This window comes from Caloenas nicobarica, chromosome 9 (genome assembly GCF_036013445.1).
Source record: "Caloenas nicobarica isolate bCalNic1 chromosome 9, bCalNic1.hap1, whole genome shotgun sequence".
Taxonomy (NCBI): Eukaryota; Metazoa; Chordata; class Aves; order Columbiformes; family Columbidae; genus Caloenas; species Caloenas nicobarica.
In genome coordinates this window covers 23,666,390-23,681,579 of record NC_088253.1, presented here as the reverse complement: position 1 = coordinate 23,681,579, position 15,190 = coordinate 23,666,390, and the positions used below count along the sequence as shown (strand labels likewise).

Here is a 15,190-nt window from a genome sequence, read left to right as displayed (position 1 = left end):
AACAGCCTCCCAGGAAAGCTGTAAGCGTGTGTGCCCGCAGGCTCGGCCTGCAGCTGTGCAGCCCAGCTGCCCCTGCAGAGCAACGAGCTGCAAATAATTAATAATCACCTTATTACCAAGAATGTCCAGAGAGCTGCATCTGGTGGATTAGCAAGCCTACCTCCTCGCACTGCCTAGCTACAGTGTTCTAACCTTGGTTTAAAATCAAGAATGAGAGCAGGTCTGCATGGCATTTTGGCTGGCTAGATCAAGGCTATTGGAGCGGTGCTGCAGCAGTCTGCTGTCTGAGAACAGGCGTAATTCGGAGCATAAATTCCTCATTTCCTCCAGAAAGTAGGAGAGCTGGAGTAAGATTTCACATAGGGTCAGCTTTTTGCCCTGTGAGTTTTTGATGTAGTTTTTGTTTGGTTTGTCTTAATATATCTTTCAAGGGGAGCCTCTGAGCTTGGGCCGGGGCTGAATTTTCTCCCTGGCAGCCCTCCTGCTCGCTGCTGACAGATAAGGCTAAAAACATCGCGTGGCCACAGGCACGGGGTTTGGAGCTGGCCCCTGAGGGCAGCCGGTGCGACAGGGACGCCTGGCTTTGCACAGCTACACTGAAAACCGTCCTTTGCCTTCATTCATCCATGAAAGTGATTGCCCTGGCGAAGGTAAAAGCTCCGTGGAGCATCGCACTTCCCTGTCCACTTTCATTCTGCAGCAGAGAGAGGCGAGCCAGCAGCTGCTGATGGATAAAGTGTTCTGCCACACTTCTGCTCCCACAGCTCCCCTCCCAATCCAATCTTCAGCCTCAATCATCACAAAAAGCTCTAGGAAATTAATATGCCAGCTTGCATTGTGACAGCAAGGGAACAAATCAGGCTTTCAGCAAGCAAGCAGCGCTTGTGATGGAGATGCTCTAAGCACTAATGCCTCATCGCCCAGGCTCGCACGGTCCCTGCTCATCCACAAACCTCTCCAGGGGAAGATGAAGCCACCAAACAGTGACCACAGCCTCGACACCGCTCTCAAAAGGTGGTAAGGCAGAAATGGGGAGAGCTGCCACCGTGTTTCCAAGCCCTGGCAGCATGATGTCAGCTGGGGACTCCGATGGTCCAGCGGCTGGAGAACCCCTGCCCTGGGCAGAAGCAACCTTGAACTCTGAGAGAAGAGCCAGTTCCCCAAAAGCAGGAGGGAAACGTGAATGCCAGGCTCAGGATTTAGCTGAGAGATTGTCTAACCCAAATCAGAGCTGCTGGCTTCGCTCTGTGTGCTTCTCAAAAGCACTGTCAGCTGAAGGCGTCTGCAGAGACCAGGGAACAGCAGCAGCATGGGACCTTTCTCATCCCCAGAACAGCTCTGGGGACACCAGGGGTTCTCTCTGATGGCACGAGCCCAAGGCAGGACTCGCTGTGCCCGTACACCTTTGGCAGTGAGGGGCTGCCAAGCGTAACGCTGCCCAAAGGAGGGACCGTGCTGCTCTGGCACCAGGACAGCCCTGTGTCCCCAGCCCACAGTCAGCCCTTCCCTGGGCTACCCCGGGCAGCGTTGGGCATTGTCAGAGGGAAAATGCCTGAAGTTGCCTGTTCACTAACAATGAACTTGCTGCTTCATGAGCATGAAAGCTCCAGGACAGCTAAAAAAGATTGAAATCTCTAAAGAGAAAATCAGCACAGTTGGGATTTCTTGAAGACACAAGCATGTCCACCCCATGAGATGACAGCAGAAGGTCCTCTGGCACCTCCAGGGGAAGGCAGGGCTGTGGAAGTGCTGGGGGCTGGAGCTGCCCACCGCGGGCAGAGCTTTGGGAAGCCCCTGCCCAGCTGGGCATCACCGTCACCACCAGCTACAGACCCAGCACAAGGCTCAGGAACACTACTCGCAAACAAAACTCCAAGGCACGACTCCGCTCATGAGACTTCGCAGGAGTCAGCATCCCACGAAAAGCCTTTAAGCCTCATCCTTGTGAAGTCAGCTGTATGTACCAGCCTCCATCGGGCAGATCCAGCAGCTGCAGCACCGCTCGCGTACAGTGAGAACAACCCAGCCAGATTCCCCCCGCTCTGTCCCCCCGACGCGCGGTGCTTCAGACCTGAACGGGGCCTCAGCCTCGTGCACACAACCAGAGGTGCCAGCAGCTGTTACCGGAGGGGACAGATCCTCCAGACTCATTAACAACAGGTTCTCTGACCAACGTGGCTCTGAGGACTTGGAAGTCCCTTATCACAAGGGGCTCTCAAGCTCCCAGATACCATTTCTGTGGTTGCAGAGACCAGAAATCCCACAACAAGGACTCCTCCAGGGCAGAGGTTTTTGTATCCCTCAGATACTCCTCTGGGAGCCCTTGTGACTGCAAAGAGCCCTGCAGGACGGGGAGAGCAGTGGCAGTGACTGACCGATGTCCTCGGTCCCCATCTCACACCCTACACAAACATGACAAGCTCACGTGCTCCGCAGGTCAGCAGCTCGCTTCTGATCCAAAAAGTAAATTTGCACAGGGATGCCTCGCCCTGTGAACACTGAACCACGTTAAACCGCAAGCTGTGATGAATTGTTATTGTTGCTGACGCGTGGCAATGGCCGGAAAGACAGAGGCACTGGGGACAACCCACCCGTGCTCCGCCCCTCGCCCTGCTCCTCACAGCCTCGCCGAGCCCCTGCATCCCATTTACCATCCAGCAAGGGACAGCTCAGGGACACGTGTGACAATGGGCTCTTCCTCTGGGGACCCCAAGTCCCGCCAGCGTTCCTCTCCCATGCCTGCTGCCACACGGCCACCAGATCGGCGGTTTGGCGAGGGCTGGTGGTGGGAGCTCACCCACGCGTGCCGCTGCCGCACGCACGACACGTCAGCCCCACTCACTGCTCTGCGGCTGCTCCCCAGGCTGCGATGGCAGCGGATCCAGCGAGGCACGGACGGGGCGAAGCAGCAGCACTGAGGCAGTCCCACAGTCCAAACAAAACGCCCTCCTTATGCAAGAAACCGCAGCCCACGCCTCTGCCAGGCGGCATAATGCACCTCTTTGTGCGGGCGAGACAGCGCCTGTGCACAGTGCGCTAACGACCGTCTGTCCCTGTGCAGCATCATCACTGATAGGAACCAGATGCAGGAGCCAGCAGCTCTCATGCCCTCCCCGCTTTGGCTATCGGTCCCCTCGGAAACCCCCATGTGAGAGTCGGGACCCCCCAAAGGCCTTGAACATGGCGACCAGCTGCTCCTCTGCCACCCGTGCTCCCCAGCTGCGCTGGGAAACGCTCTGTCCAGCCAGGAGGATGTGAAGGAGATTCTGGGCACTGTCTGGGCTGGAATTATTCACATCACCTTCCAGCACCCTCCAGCCCCTAGAACATACTCCCAGTTGTGTGAGAGATGCCTTTGTGCCCACCACATCTGGTGCAGATGTTTGGAGACAGCTCTCTGAGCAGGATAAATAGCTCTGAATCCCCACATGAACCCAGCAGCTCCCGGCTCCATGTGCCCGCAGCCCGGCACGAGCCGGGGGCTCAGCACACCCGTAGCGGGGAGGGCCGCTGCCCTCCAGGGCCAAGGGAAGCCGAGCGCAAGGGTTCTCTGCACTCCCACAATGAAAGGAGACGCTCAGGGAATGAGGCAGAGCCCCTATAGAAAGCAAGAGGGACACAACAACTTTCCGTCTTGTCAGCGCCAGAGCAGCTGACAGCTCTGCGGGGGAAGCCGCTCCTGCGAGCAGCAGAGCCAGAGCGATGGGTCCTGAGCTCCGCAGCGCTCTCTGCGCAGCCGTCCCAGCGCGGGGCTGTCCTGCTCCTCTCTCTGCAGAGCACGCTGCTGCCAGAGCTGCAGTGGCCTGGGTTTGTCTGCGCCCCCTCTGCCCGGGACGCCGCTGCCCCCGCCAGCCCAGCCACCAGAGCCCCGGCTCCCAGGCTGGACCCAACCCAGGCAAAGCAAAGCCCTGGCGCGGTGAGCCAGCCAAAAACCAGCTGCCCCACATCAGCTCTCAAGAGATCCCCAGAAGCTCATTTATACCACATCAGGGCCATAGTGTCTTATGCAATCCCAGTTTAGCAAATCCCTGTTTAACAAACCCGTTAGCCCAGAGCCTGGCCTGGCAGCTCTTGGGCAGTTCACGCCATGCAGACCTCAACAGACTCAATTCTCTGCTCTCCTTCCCCTGGGCAGACCCTGATATTGGTCTCCAGCTGAGCGAGCAGGTCGGCTGCTGCCCCAGCCAGCCCCGCATGAGCAGGCGGCTCGGACAGCCCGTGCCAGGGGCTGCTGCCCTCCTTCCCTGCACACCCCACAGCCAGCGCGGGGAGGGACAGACACACAAAGGAGTCACCAGAGATCCCAGTCCCACCGGCTCAGCCTGGTGGATGGCTCGCTGCGCCTTCACCTCTCTTCTCCATCCGCATCCCAAAGCACAGCAGCTTTATCCTCCTCCCCGCTCCAACACACGTGATTTTCTGGTGCAGGGACACGGGCACAGGCCACCCTTCCACCCCGCGGGACCAGGTAAACACAAGTCTGCATGTCCTAGAAAGCATCGTCTGCAGCTCCCCGAGCCTCCAGAAACCCTGATCTGGAGATACCGTGAGTTCCTCTGCACCCTGGGAAAGAACCAGCAGCCTGTCTGCACCTGGGCTGCGCAGAGGTGGGGAAAGGAGCCCTCCAGTCTACCTGGTAGGAGCAGAAAGGGGCATGAGCTCTGGTGGAATAAAGACCTTTTTCAGAGCACTGGACTTTTCCAGCTGCCTGGAAACAGGAAGGGCCCAGGCGGGAGAACAGAAACCCTCACACAATTCTCGCACACCCGCGCAGAGGCACGCTGAGCCGTTAACCCTAATTACCTGTGACTGACATGCGAGCAGGCCCTGACCTTCCAGGCATCACCTCAGCTGAAGGAAAATAAACAGCTCCCTTCACGTGAAACGCAAGTAATTTTCAACCCCCCCCCGCCACTTTGCATTTTCAGTCCGGAATTAAAGGTGTATGAAATACACCGGAGAAGGACCTGGCGGCAGCACGGAGCGGGCTGAGCCCACCGGCTCCGCTCGCCAGCCCCGGCTCTGCTCCCTGCCCTTCCCCGCCACCCAGGGAGGAGGATGCAGAACATCTGCGCCAGGGAGAACGGGCACGGCCACGTGAGGGTCCTGTCCACCGCCCCCAACAGCGGCCAATGCCCCCGCAGTGTCTCTGGAACGCATGTTTGTGCCCCCCTGCTCAGCAGGAGCTCCCTGGAAATCCCTGCTCAATGCCTTATGCACTTTCCTCTGGCTGACCCTTACAGCAGCCCCAGGAGAGCCGGAGGCTTTGCTGCCCCCGCGGGCACGAACACCGAGTGGCTGCTCGCTGCAGAGAACGATTCACTGTTTATTACTCCAGGGACCCACAGTGGACGCAGATCAGACCCCAGCCCAGAGGAGGGATCCACAACAGCCAAGGCCCCGCCAGACAGCTCAGCCAGGGGAGGCCAAGCCGCGCCTGGTGAGCGTGGCACAGGGACCCCCGACAGGCACCCCAGACCCTCTCTGCTCTGCTGCCACCAGCGTTTCCACCACCTCCTGGTGCAGCACAGCCCCTTCCCTCAGCCATCCTCTTCTCCCAGCACACAGCAGTGCCCCAGTTTGCTCGTGTGCCCCCAGCCATCCTTCCAGGGCCGTGCCTCCCTCCCCAGGGCCACGGGCTCCCCGTCCTGATGACCCGTCAGGGGAACAAGCCTCAGGCAGAGGCAAAGCTTACCCGGGGGGCAGAGCGTCGGGGGCTGGCACGGCTGCCCGGGCTGGTGTGGTGCCAGAGCCGGAGGCCTCCTCAGCCTCCCCAGTGCTGGGCAGAGCAGGAGTGCCGGAGCCGTCAGCCGCACTCGCGGGGGCTGGTGCACTGGCTCCCGCTGCCGGCCTCTCCTCTTCGCTGTCTGCAGCACCCGCTGCGTCTCCGTTCACTGCAAAGGCAGAGGGCAGAAACGTTAGCACCCCAAAAGGGCTGATGAACCGCACCCATGCTGCGCTGGCAGCGGAGCACACAGGGGGTGGCAGCCACTGCCACCGAACACGGGACCAGCGGTGCTGCCAGCCACGGCAGTAGCTCCTTCACCCGGCAGCCAGATCCCTCTGGAACTGTTGCCACTGCCTCTGTCCCGGGACAAAAGCAGAGGGCACTATGCATTTGTGCTCAGTGTCACCTCTGCCACCTGCAAACGTGCTGCAGGCCTGATGAGAATTCAGGGAAGGAACAGGAGCTCAGAAAGTGCTGGTGCAGAGTGTCCCCCCCGGGCAGAGGGAAGCCCAGGCCCAGCACGTCAGCTGCACTGGCAAGAGCTCAGCACTGTTGGATTCCACTGAACTTGGGGAAAAGAGGAGGGGAAGAGACAGAGCAAAGGAAAATTACAAAGAGAACTGATGAGGAGGAAAATGCAGACCAAAAAAATGAAAGGGAATTTGTTTGACGAATATTTATGAAATAGTCAAAACACCTTGAGACTGGGCAGCCCGGCAGAGGATAGCTTTTGCTACAAGACATCCTCGCTTCAAGCAGCAAAGCAAAAGCCTTAAAAACAAACCAGCAACATGCATCAAAGGAGTAAAGGATGCAGACAGAGCTCCAGAAGTGAGAGCTGAGAAACGCAGAAAACTGTAAGGGAACCATCTGTCTCTACAAGCCCAAGTTTTTAGAAGTACTGTAGGAAAAAAACCTCTCAAAAGCATAAACCCCTAGATGGGACAGTGAAGAGCTACAGAGGCTCCAGCAGACCGTGCGGGACACTCCTGCTTTGCAGCCGAAGCGGAGCAGGACGGCAACCCAAGCGCCGGAGAGTCCTGTACCAGCATCAGCAGCTGCAGGCGACCAGGATCCCCAGGTTCGCAGCAGCTCCCACAGACTCCGGCAGCACTCAGCTGAGGAGTTCCTGACCGCTGCCCATTTCCAGGAAGCCCTGGAAAGGGCAGTTTTAGAAGCTTCAGCCGCGTTGTGCCAATCTTCAAAGGGAACCTGCAGAGTGGCCCAGGTAACTGCACTGGGATCGGCTTGATCTTGGTCCCGGACAAAGCAGGGGAAAAGCTGATCCAAAGTTCACCTGATAAGGAAGGCTCCAGGGGAACACAGTCAGGGCTGGGCACAAAACGTGCTGTGAAATAATCTCCTTTTATTGTCAGATGAAATCACAGCTGTGAGCGACAAATGTAATGGGGACATTCTTGCAACAGTCTACATAAAAACCATAACAATGTCACTGAGATGTACTAAACTGAAGAGGAGGAGGAGGATGGTTTCTAGAGGCATTCCACAGGGTGCAAAACAAGGTGTCCAGCACTAACCCCAGCCACCCAAAACACTCCTCTCCCGCCCTCAAGTATGAAATCATCGCCAACGGGGCTCACGGGAGACACGGAGGGTGGTGAGTGGTAAACAGTGATGAGGACAGCACGGTCATAAAAGCACCGTGGAGGCTGGGGCTGGGCCAATAAAACATGTTTTAAACAAACCAAAGCCAAGGAGCCAAGTTGTGCTCAGGAACAAGAAGTCTGTCCCCAGCCCGAGGGAGTGTCCCCTGCACAGCGAGGACACTGGAAGGGCTGGCGGGTGCAGGGGACACCGCACGGCTGTTGCTCCCAGTACGGCGCCCAACGGCACGGACGAGCCACAGTCCCAGGAGAGGAGCACAGCGCTGGAGCCACAGCTGAACGGCAGCATTTTCCACCAGCCTTCCACTCCCCATCTCCCTCCCAACGTGGGGTTTGGCAAAATTGAAATGGCACTGCTCCAGGTTTTCCAATGAAATGCAATTTAAAAAAAAAAAAAAAAAGAAATATTCCTTTTGAGTTGGACAAAACATTTCTTTCTACCCAGCACAAAGCACTCTGCTTCTCCTTCCAGGTCTCTGCTAAATGCGAGAGAAAGGACGGTGTTGCCTGCAAAAGCAGAGCAGAGGAGCAGGAGATGCCGCGCTGCTCACCAGCTCCAAAAAGGACACCGGATAAACTGCTTGTAGCTTCATAATCAGGCACTGAGCAGGTCCCAGTCCCTACGCCACAAGGTACTTACGGCTTTGTGGACAAAACCAAGAAAGGACAAGAGAAACTCTTCCAGAAATACTCCCTGGTGTAAGAATCAGCCCCCTTTTGTGGGTGGGTTTGTGTGGTGCTTGACAGCTGCTCCTCCCCGACTCGGTGGGCAAAGACCTCAGAGCATTTTTGCTGAAGACTGAGGGGCAAATTCAGCTGAACGCTCCCAACCCTGAAAAAAGCCCACTCAGCTGTGACAATTGTCCTTCTTGCTGTGGCACTGATGATATTGCTGTCCCAGTATTCTGCCAAAAACCTGCAGCTGGATGCAGTGCTTTTGTCAGGGGCCTCCAGAGAGGAGCCACAGAAATAATTCACAGCAGGCAGAGCAGACCCTACCAGTGTGCTCTGCAGAGCTGCCCAGCTTATCAAAAGTAAAATCAATAAAAATTAATCAATTCACAGGGAGAAAACCCCCAGGCACTACAAGATCCGTTACCTCAGCAGAAATTCATTTTCTCTCACAAAACGCAGCCCCAAGTGCCGTCCCCCCACTCCCCAGAGCACGGGCTCACCTGTGCCGTTGGCCAAGCCATGGGCTGTGCCGGTGGTCGTGCCGTTGGCCACACCGTTGGCTGTGCTGGTGGCCATGCCGGTGGCTGTGCCGTTGGCCATGCTGTGGGCTGTGCCAGTGGCCGTGCCGTTGGCCATGCCGGCGTGCTGCACACTCTTGGCCGCCTGCCGGTGCCGGCTCCTGGTGCTGGGACTTTGCTCTCCACTCCCTGTGTTTTGCCGAGTCGCTCCAGCTGCGTGTCGGTGTGTCCTGGAAGGGAAAGAAACACAGGAGGTAAGACACACCAGGGGCCTCACAAAGAAAACGCCGCTCCTGCTTTTCCCCTAGCACAGCCACCAGCCTCCCCCAGGAACAGCTGGGACGCAGCCATGAGCCTCCGCTCCTCTGGCAGCACCACAAACATCGCGCTGCTCACTCAGACCTGCCAGCTGCGGGTCCTGGCACCTGCCTGCTGCGCAGAGTCCCATGGAGGAGTAACCCAGGTGACAGTGACCTTGCTTTTGTTTGTGGGTGCTCACCCCGGCTGCCTCACGTGCTGAGGAACAGCCCTGGGCACTCACAGCCAGAAATCTGCCGGCAGCACCCAACTGTCACGGCTTGCCGGCAGTTTGCTCGTTCCAGCCTTGCAGTAAAGCTCCAGGAGAGATCCTGTGCAAGCACCAGCTCCTGCACTTCGGTGCCGTGGCAGGTGCCGGTGGGAACCCTCACCGTACCCCTGCCCAGCAACGAGCCCTGCACAAAGCAGGTGAGGAAGGTGCCGATGTCCCCTGCTGCTGGGACAGCCCTGACCCTGCAGGGGGGGAACCAGCAGGCGGGAAAGACCAGAGCCCAAATCAAGGCACAGGTTTCAAACAGTGCAGATGTGGCTGCTCCAGCTCACAGAGGGGTATTCTCTGTGCCACACCGGAGCTCTCTTGCCAGCGCGTCCTCTTTGCTGGGTGGCAACCTGGCCACACAGTGGCTGCCATGGCCAGGGCAGCCTGGCCTCCACGGGCAGTGTCCGCAGCACCCCCGAGCAAACCCTCCCACCCCACCAGCCGGCCCCTGCAGCAGCCCGAGGGCAAGCACAGAAGGGCCGGGTTTCAGGTTTATTGAGAAACCTGGTCACTGCTGCAAGCAAAGAGGGGGACAGGGGATGCTGCCATCCCGTGCAGGGGGCCGGGGGAGCAGAGGCAGAGCCCGGCCACCTCCGCCCAGGATTGCAGCTGGGGCAGCGGCTGCAGGGATTGGGAAGTCGCCTTATCCCAGCCAAGTTCTCCCCTTAAAAGGACAAAACCCACAAACTGTCCCCACATCTCAGGGCTGGAGCTGGGAGGGGACGGCAGCTTGGCAGCGACAGGATGCAGCGTCAGTCATGCCACCCTTGCCAGCTCCAGCAAGCCCCGGGTTCCTCCCACTTGCTCCGAAGTTCCTCCTGACACTGGGCAGAGGAAGGGCTGAGATCGGGAGGAGACAAGGGAAAGCAGGAGACGGTGGTTGAAAATAGACTGGGTAAGAGCCACGGCCAGAGCAGCCTGTGAGCAGGAGCTGTTGAGGCCACTTTGACCAGCCCCAGACCTTCCCAGCAGGGCAGCCCCGCACAGGGGCTCCTCGAGGGGTTCCTCAGATGGGGAACTGGCCCCACAAACCCCAGCTGCCCCCAGGACACCACTACGTCCTGGGGATTTGCTGTGGCCACCAGCACCGGGGGACTCAGAGCGGCTGCGGGCACAGAACGGGCTCCTCTCCCTGGGTTTGAGGGGCAGGTTGCCCCTCACCGCCCGGCCATGGGGCTCAGTGGGGCACACCGGCACCAGGACCTCCCGAAAGCTGCCCAGGACCCACGGGCGCACAGTCACCCTGTGGCGAGGCCAGGAGGCGGCACAACCCCCAGCCCCGGCCGGAGGGGAGCTGGCAGGTGGTACCATGGGCAGGTGGCACCGTGGGCAGGTGGCACCACCAGGAGCGGCCCCGCGGCACGGGAGGAACCCGGTCCCTGCCCTTCTCCGCACAGATGAGCTAAGCACTGCCCAGAGAGTTTTTAGAAACCAAAACAGGATGTTTCCAGGCTGCCAGGCGGCCGCACAGGGTGACCAGGCCTGAATTAGCCATCCCGCCGCCCAGCCCAGCCCTCCCACGCGTGCTCCCATCTGGGCATTGTCTTTTAATAGACACCTGGACACAAACCCAGCAAGGCCATGCAAGCGCAGCCAGGCTGGGAACAGGCTCTTAAAATAGGAGTGGGGAGAAAACATGGCAGAGTGGGGATGAGAACAGCCTCTCGTGGCCACAGCGGTGGGACGGAGTGGGGCGCGCAGAGGGCAGCCCACCGCGCCGGCAGCCAGCAAGACCCGCCGTCCCCCACCCACTGGGGACCTGGAGTGGCTGCTCCATGGTGTGCTCTGCCCATGGTGTGCTCTGCCCATGGTGTGCTCTGCCCACGGCCCCTCCTGGGCTGGAGGGCGGAGGGAGCTGACTATGCTGAGGAGGAAAGCGGCATCAGCCAGGGTGACATCAACCTTCCAGCTGCCCGTCCTGCCGAGGCAGAGCCCCCCGGGCCGCAGGGGCTGACGTGGGCCCCAGGCATGGATGCAGGAACAGCTGCCTCCTGTCCTGGCACGGGACACCCGCAGAGGTGGCAGCGCCGGGCTCAGTCTCACACACCAGCTCACAAACAGTGGCCGAGGAGGCAGGAGGGCAGAGCACGCAGTGGGAGCCAGCACCAGTGGCGGGGGGCCGGGGCACGGCCACCAGGAAGCACAATCGGAAGAGCCCCGGTGCTGCGGGGGCTCAGCTCCTGAAACATGGAGCCGAGAAATCCCCCTGCCCCTGCGTAGGGGGAGGAGGCGGCCACGTTCCCTGCACCCAGCCCTCATGCCCACAGTGTCGGGGACAAATGGCACCCGGGTACCAGCCCCTGGAGCTGGCCAGGAGGAGCACTCCCTCACCCCACAGCGGCGGGACATGCAGCCGAAGAGGTGGCTGGCTCCAAAACCCCAAACCCAGTTGATTCCTGTCAACTCCCCCCTTCCCATTGACCCCAGACCCATCTCATGGCTCATTCTGTGACGCATCGAGCAGCCGCCGGCCCCTCAGCAGCAGTGGGCAGCATCCCCACATCTCTCCTGCCCATGCCAGGGTCGCAGCTGCTGGCAGCTCCCCTGGCCTGCCCCTGTGCTGTGTGACACCAGAGGCCACGTGCCTGGGGACACCCCGCAGCCACCTGTGGGGCTTTGCAGCACAAGGGCTCTCAGGAAGGGGAACACTTTGTCTGAGTGCCCCGGAGGAGCATCTCCCGCCTGCTCTCGGGGACACTCATGCCCGTTGCTGGGTGAGTGGTGACACCTGGACACACACAGCAGAGAACACGGAGCTGCTGCACTGAAGAAACCACTTGGGTTTGCACGAGCTTGTGACGGGTGACAGCAGTTTCCCATGGCTAGATCTCTCTCTAGATCACGACGCTAGCCGCAGCCTCTCCACAGGACCAGGGGACTTTACTCCCTGCTGGCAGAGGGGCCCTTCGGCCACCGCGATACAAATGGGGACCGCAGCAACTCTCCCGGCACCCATGGCACCAGCTCTCAGCCGGGACCTCTGGGCTCTATTTTGTCTCCACACAGAGGACTGTGGAATTTCACACCCCGTCACCAAGGTTAGCAGCAAATCCCAAGATGACATTTGTTCAGAAGAAGAAAGAGAAGCCCTGACCAAGCAGTTTCCTTCAAGGGGACAGCATAGAAATAGCTGAGGAGCAAAGAATGACCCTTTTCTTTCCATCCTGCCTGCGAGTGAGTTTGCCAGCATTCATCACCAAGCCCGTGAAAATAAACACAGTGCTGTGTATAAACAGAGCAACCATCAAACAGCGTGTGCGAAGGACCTGTGCTCCCCTCCGGAGGACGCAGCCACCTCCACAGTGGGTACGCACAGCGATGCTCTGCCCCACGCAGCTGTACTACATCAAACTATGGAGTTACGTCCAGAACAACCCTAAACTGGGGTGAATCTAGGAGGAATTGAAAACTAGCTGGGATGTTTCCCGTACCAGAGCAGCCACAGGATTCTGGTGACTGCAGGCACACCTGGCAGGTCCCCGAAGGTCCCTGCAGAAGCACTGGCCTCACCACACTGATCTCACACACTCAGAGGTCAAGATGATACCAGAACCCAAAACTACTTACAGACAACTGGAAAGCAGTTGTGCATCAGGAGTAAGCAGTCGCCAGGCTGAGCCTTCCAAACCAGACCTTTCTTTGCTTTCTGGCATCAACTGGTATCTGCTGAGCGGCTGCAAAGCCCAGCTCTGGTCAGGACACTGGGCACTCCCAGCCCTCAGGAGGCTTTAACACCGGGACAGTGGGACTCGAGAGGAGCAGCCACAACAAAAGGGCACAAACTGTGTTCAGCAACCTGCTCCCAGTTTCCCACCCCACTCCCTCCTCAGGTGGGAGACGAACACGTATACAAAGGGCCAGGGTCACATCTTAGAACTAAAAACATTTCTCCCCTTCACTCATCGCTTGTATGCACCTGGCAGTTGAAGAAGGAGCAGAAGAACTGGAGGTGTGGGGCTCACTGCTGAGTGTCCCCAAGCCTGGGGACAGGCAGAGCCTCTCATCAGGCAGACACTCCTCAGCAGAACATCTGCATGGGCTGCTGGGCCCCTGCCACACTTTGGAAATATAAATAGGTGTTAAATTCAAGTCCGTGTTGACAGTGTGACACATCTCTCGGTTACCACAGCTGCAAACGGAGCAGCGCTGAGCCACTGCAGCCCAGCGAGAAGGCAGGACCGGCCCTATGCCAGGCGCGGGGTGGCCTGGTGCCCGAGAAGCTCGTTTCCGTTGGAAGCAGCTGCTGTTTCCCTGCAGCTCTGCTCCGCCTGCTCCCCCTGCGCCTTCGGAAGGATCCGCCTGTGACCATCACCCAGAAGGACATTCTGCTTCCTGGTTGGGCTTGAGGCAGGAGCTAGGGTCCCCCTAGTCCCCATTTGAGGGGACCCTGCAAACAGCCTGCTCACAGCTCGCCCCACATCTCCCAGCAGACCCTTCCTCTGGCTGACAGTAGAGCAACCAGAGGAAACTGTCTGGGCCATCACGGACCTGATATTCCTTGAGAAACAAACACTTGACAGGAGGTGCAGATCAGCTGCACGTCGGCTGTGTGGCCACCTCCCAGCTCTGCTGTGCCCAAGTCGACCAGTGTCCCCCTGCCCCACTCCTCCTGTGGGAGGCTTTGCTGGGGCTCACTGGGAGACCTGGAGCAGGCTCCGCTGCACAAGGATGACCTGGACACTTCCCAGCCGCCTCACGGCTGCAGCAACACCGAGTAGCGGACAGATGGTGCTGCCAGCATGGGAGCCTTACCTGGGTCTGCTCCCAAAGCAGTTTGCGTTGGGAGGTTGGTGTCTGCCCTCCGTGGCTGCAGCCGTGCTGCCAGGGTCTTGGCCAGGCACCTGGGACCCTGAACGGGCAAGAAAAAGTGGGTGAAGAAAATGACTGAGTCACCTACTTGTTCTACCCTCCCTCCTTCCAGAAAGGAGACCCAAAAGCTCAGCAGCCCTGTACGTGACAGGACAGACCCACCGGCACACGAGGAGCCCCTGCCCTCGTGCTCTTCTCTCCCACTGCTGTGCAACAGGCTTCATCTCCCAGCAAGGAAGAGAAGGAGCTGAGGGAAAGCAGCACACCAGCCCCTGTCCCGCACAGGCTCTGTCACTCCTCAGGTAGCCCCCACAGGTCAGACACTGGCCCGTGTCCCCGCACACCCTCTGCCACAGGGAGCCCTTTTCTGAGTGGTTCATTAAATACAGAAGCCGCTTCCCCAGCCCAGGGGGGACAGCGAGGGAAGGGACTGAGCTGCACGGGTGGCTGTGGAGGGCCTGGGGAAGGGCTGCTCCTCTCATGCTGGCGGGGATGCAGGGCATGAGCCTGTTGATGCTCCTGCCCCACCGCACAGTCACTCCCATGGGAGCCCGAGAACAAGCCCAGGGCTGTAGCTGGGGGAGGAGGCAGCTGCTGGCTGTGGGACCTCGCTCAGGGGTCCCGGGGGCCGCACTCCCAGGCCCGCTCCCGTCCCCACCGCATTGTGCCCAGAGCTGCTGCGTACACGCGGGGACAGGCGCACTCACCCTCTGTCGTGGCACTGCCATTAGGCAGAGTTCCCAGATCAACAGCTGGGCCGTCCAGGAAAATCGTCAGCTCTCCGCCGGAGACAACGCTGCCTTTGTTCTCCGTCTGCAGGTCCAGGGTCAGCTGCCTGTTCTCCACTGCGAGGGACGAGGGGATGTGGAGAAAGAGAACGAAAGTCACCACTCAGGATGCTGGCCATGATGGCTCCATCACTCCGGCTCCCCCATGGGACGGGACCTCAGCCTCCTAGTCCCCTCCAAGCCTCCCCATGCCCCCAAAGGACAATGTCCTGCTCCCTCAGGGCCACTTTTCCCAGTGAGCACGATCAGCATTGGGCCCACACCTACAGGGACCCACCAGCGTGGCCAGAGGACACGTGGCCAGCCTCAGCACCAGCTCCCGAGAAAGACCCTCGTCACCAGCCACTGCTGCCAAAGCGGGGTACTCGCGTGGGGGGAGCTGCCCCGGGGCCCCCAGCTGCAGCACAGCCCAGACACCACGGGTCCAGAGCTGGGGCTGCAGGGGACACCGGGGCAGGAAAGCTGAGGGA

At 59.5% G+C, this 15,190-nt stretch overlaps 1 protein-coding gene across 1 annotated transcript in view; it reads right to left on the bottom strand.

Annotated features, from left to right (window-relative positions):
* Positions 1-15,190, bottom strand: part of WWP2 (WW domain containing E3 ubiquitin protein ligase 2) — a 38,880-nt gene that overhangs the window by 15,338 nt on the left and 8,352 nt on the right. The window contains exons 5-8 of the mRNA XM_065640627.1: positions 14,640-14,777; positions 13,876-13,972; positions 8,529-8,776; positions 5,696-5,894 (exon numbers count right to left, since the gene is read on the bottom strand). Of these exons, the coding sequence (XP_065496699.1) occupies positions 5,696-5,894; positions 8,529-8,776; positions 13,876-13,972; positions 14,640-14,777 (682 nt within the window). The remainder of the gene's footprint in view (positions 1-5,695; positions 5,895-8,528; positions 8,777-13,875; positions 13,973-14,639; positions 14,778-15,190) is intronic.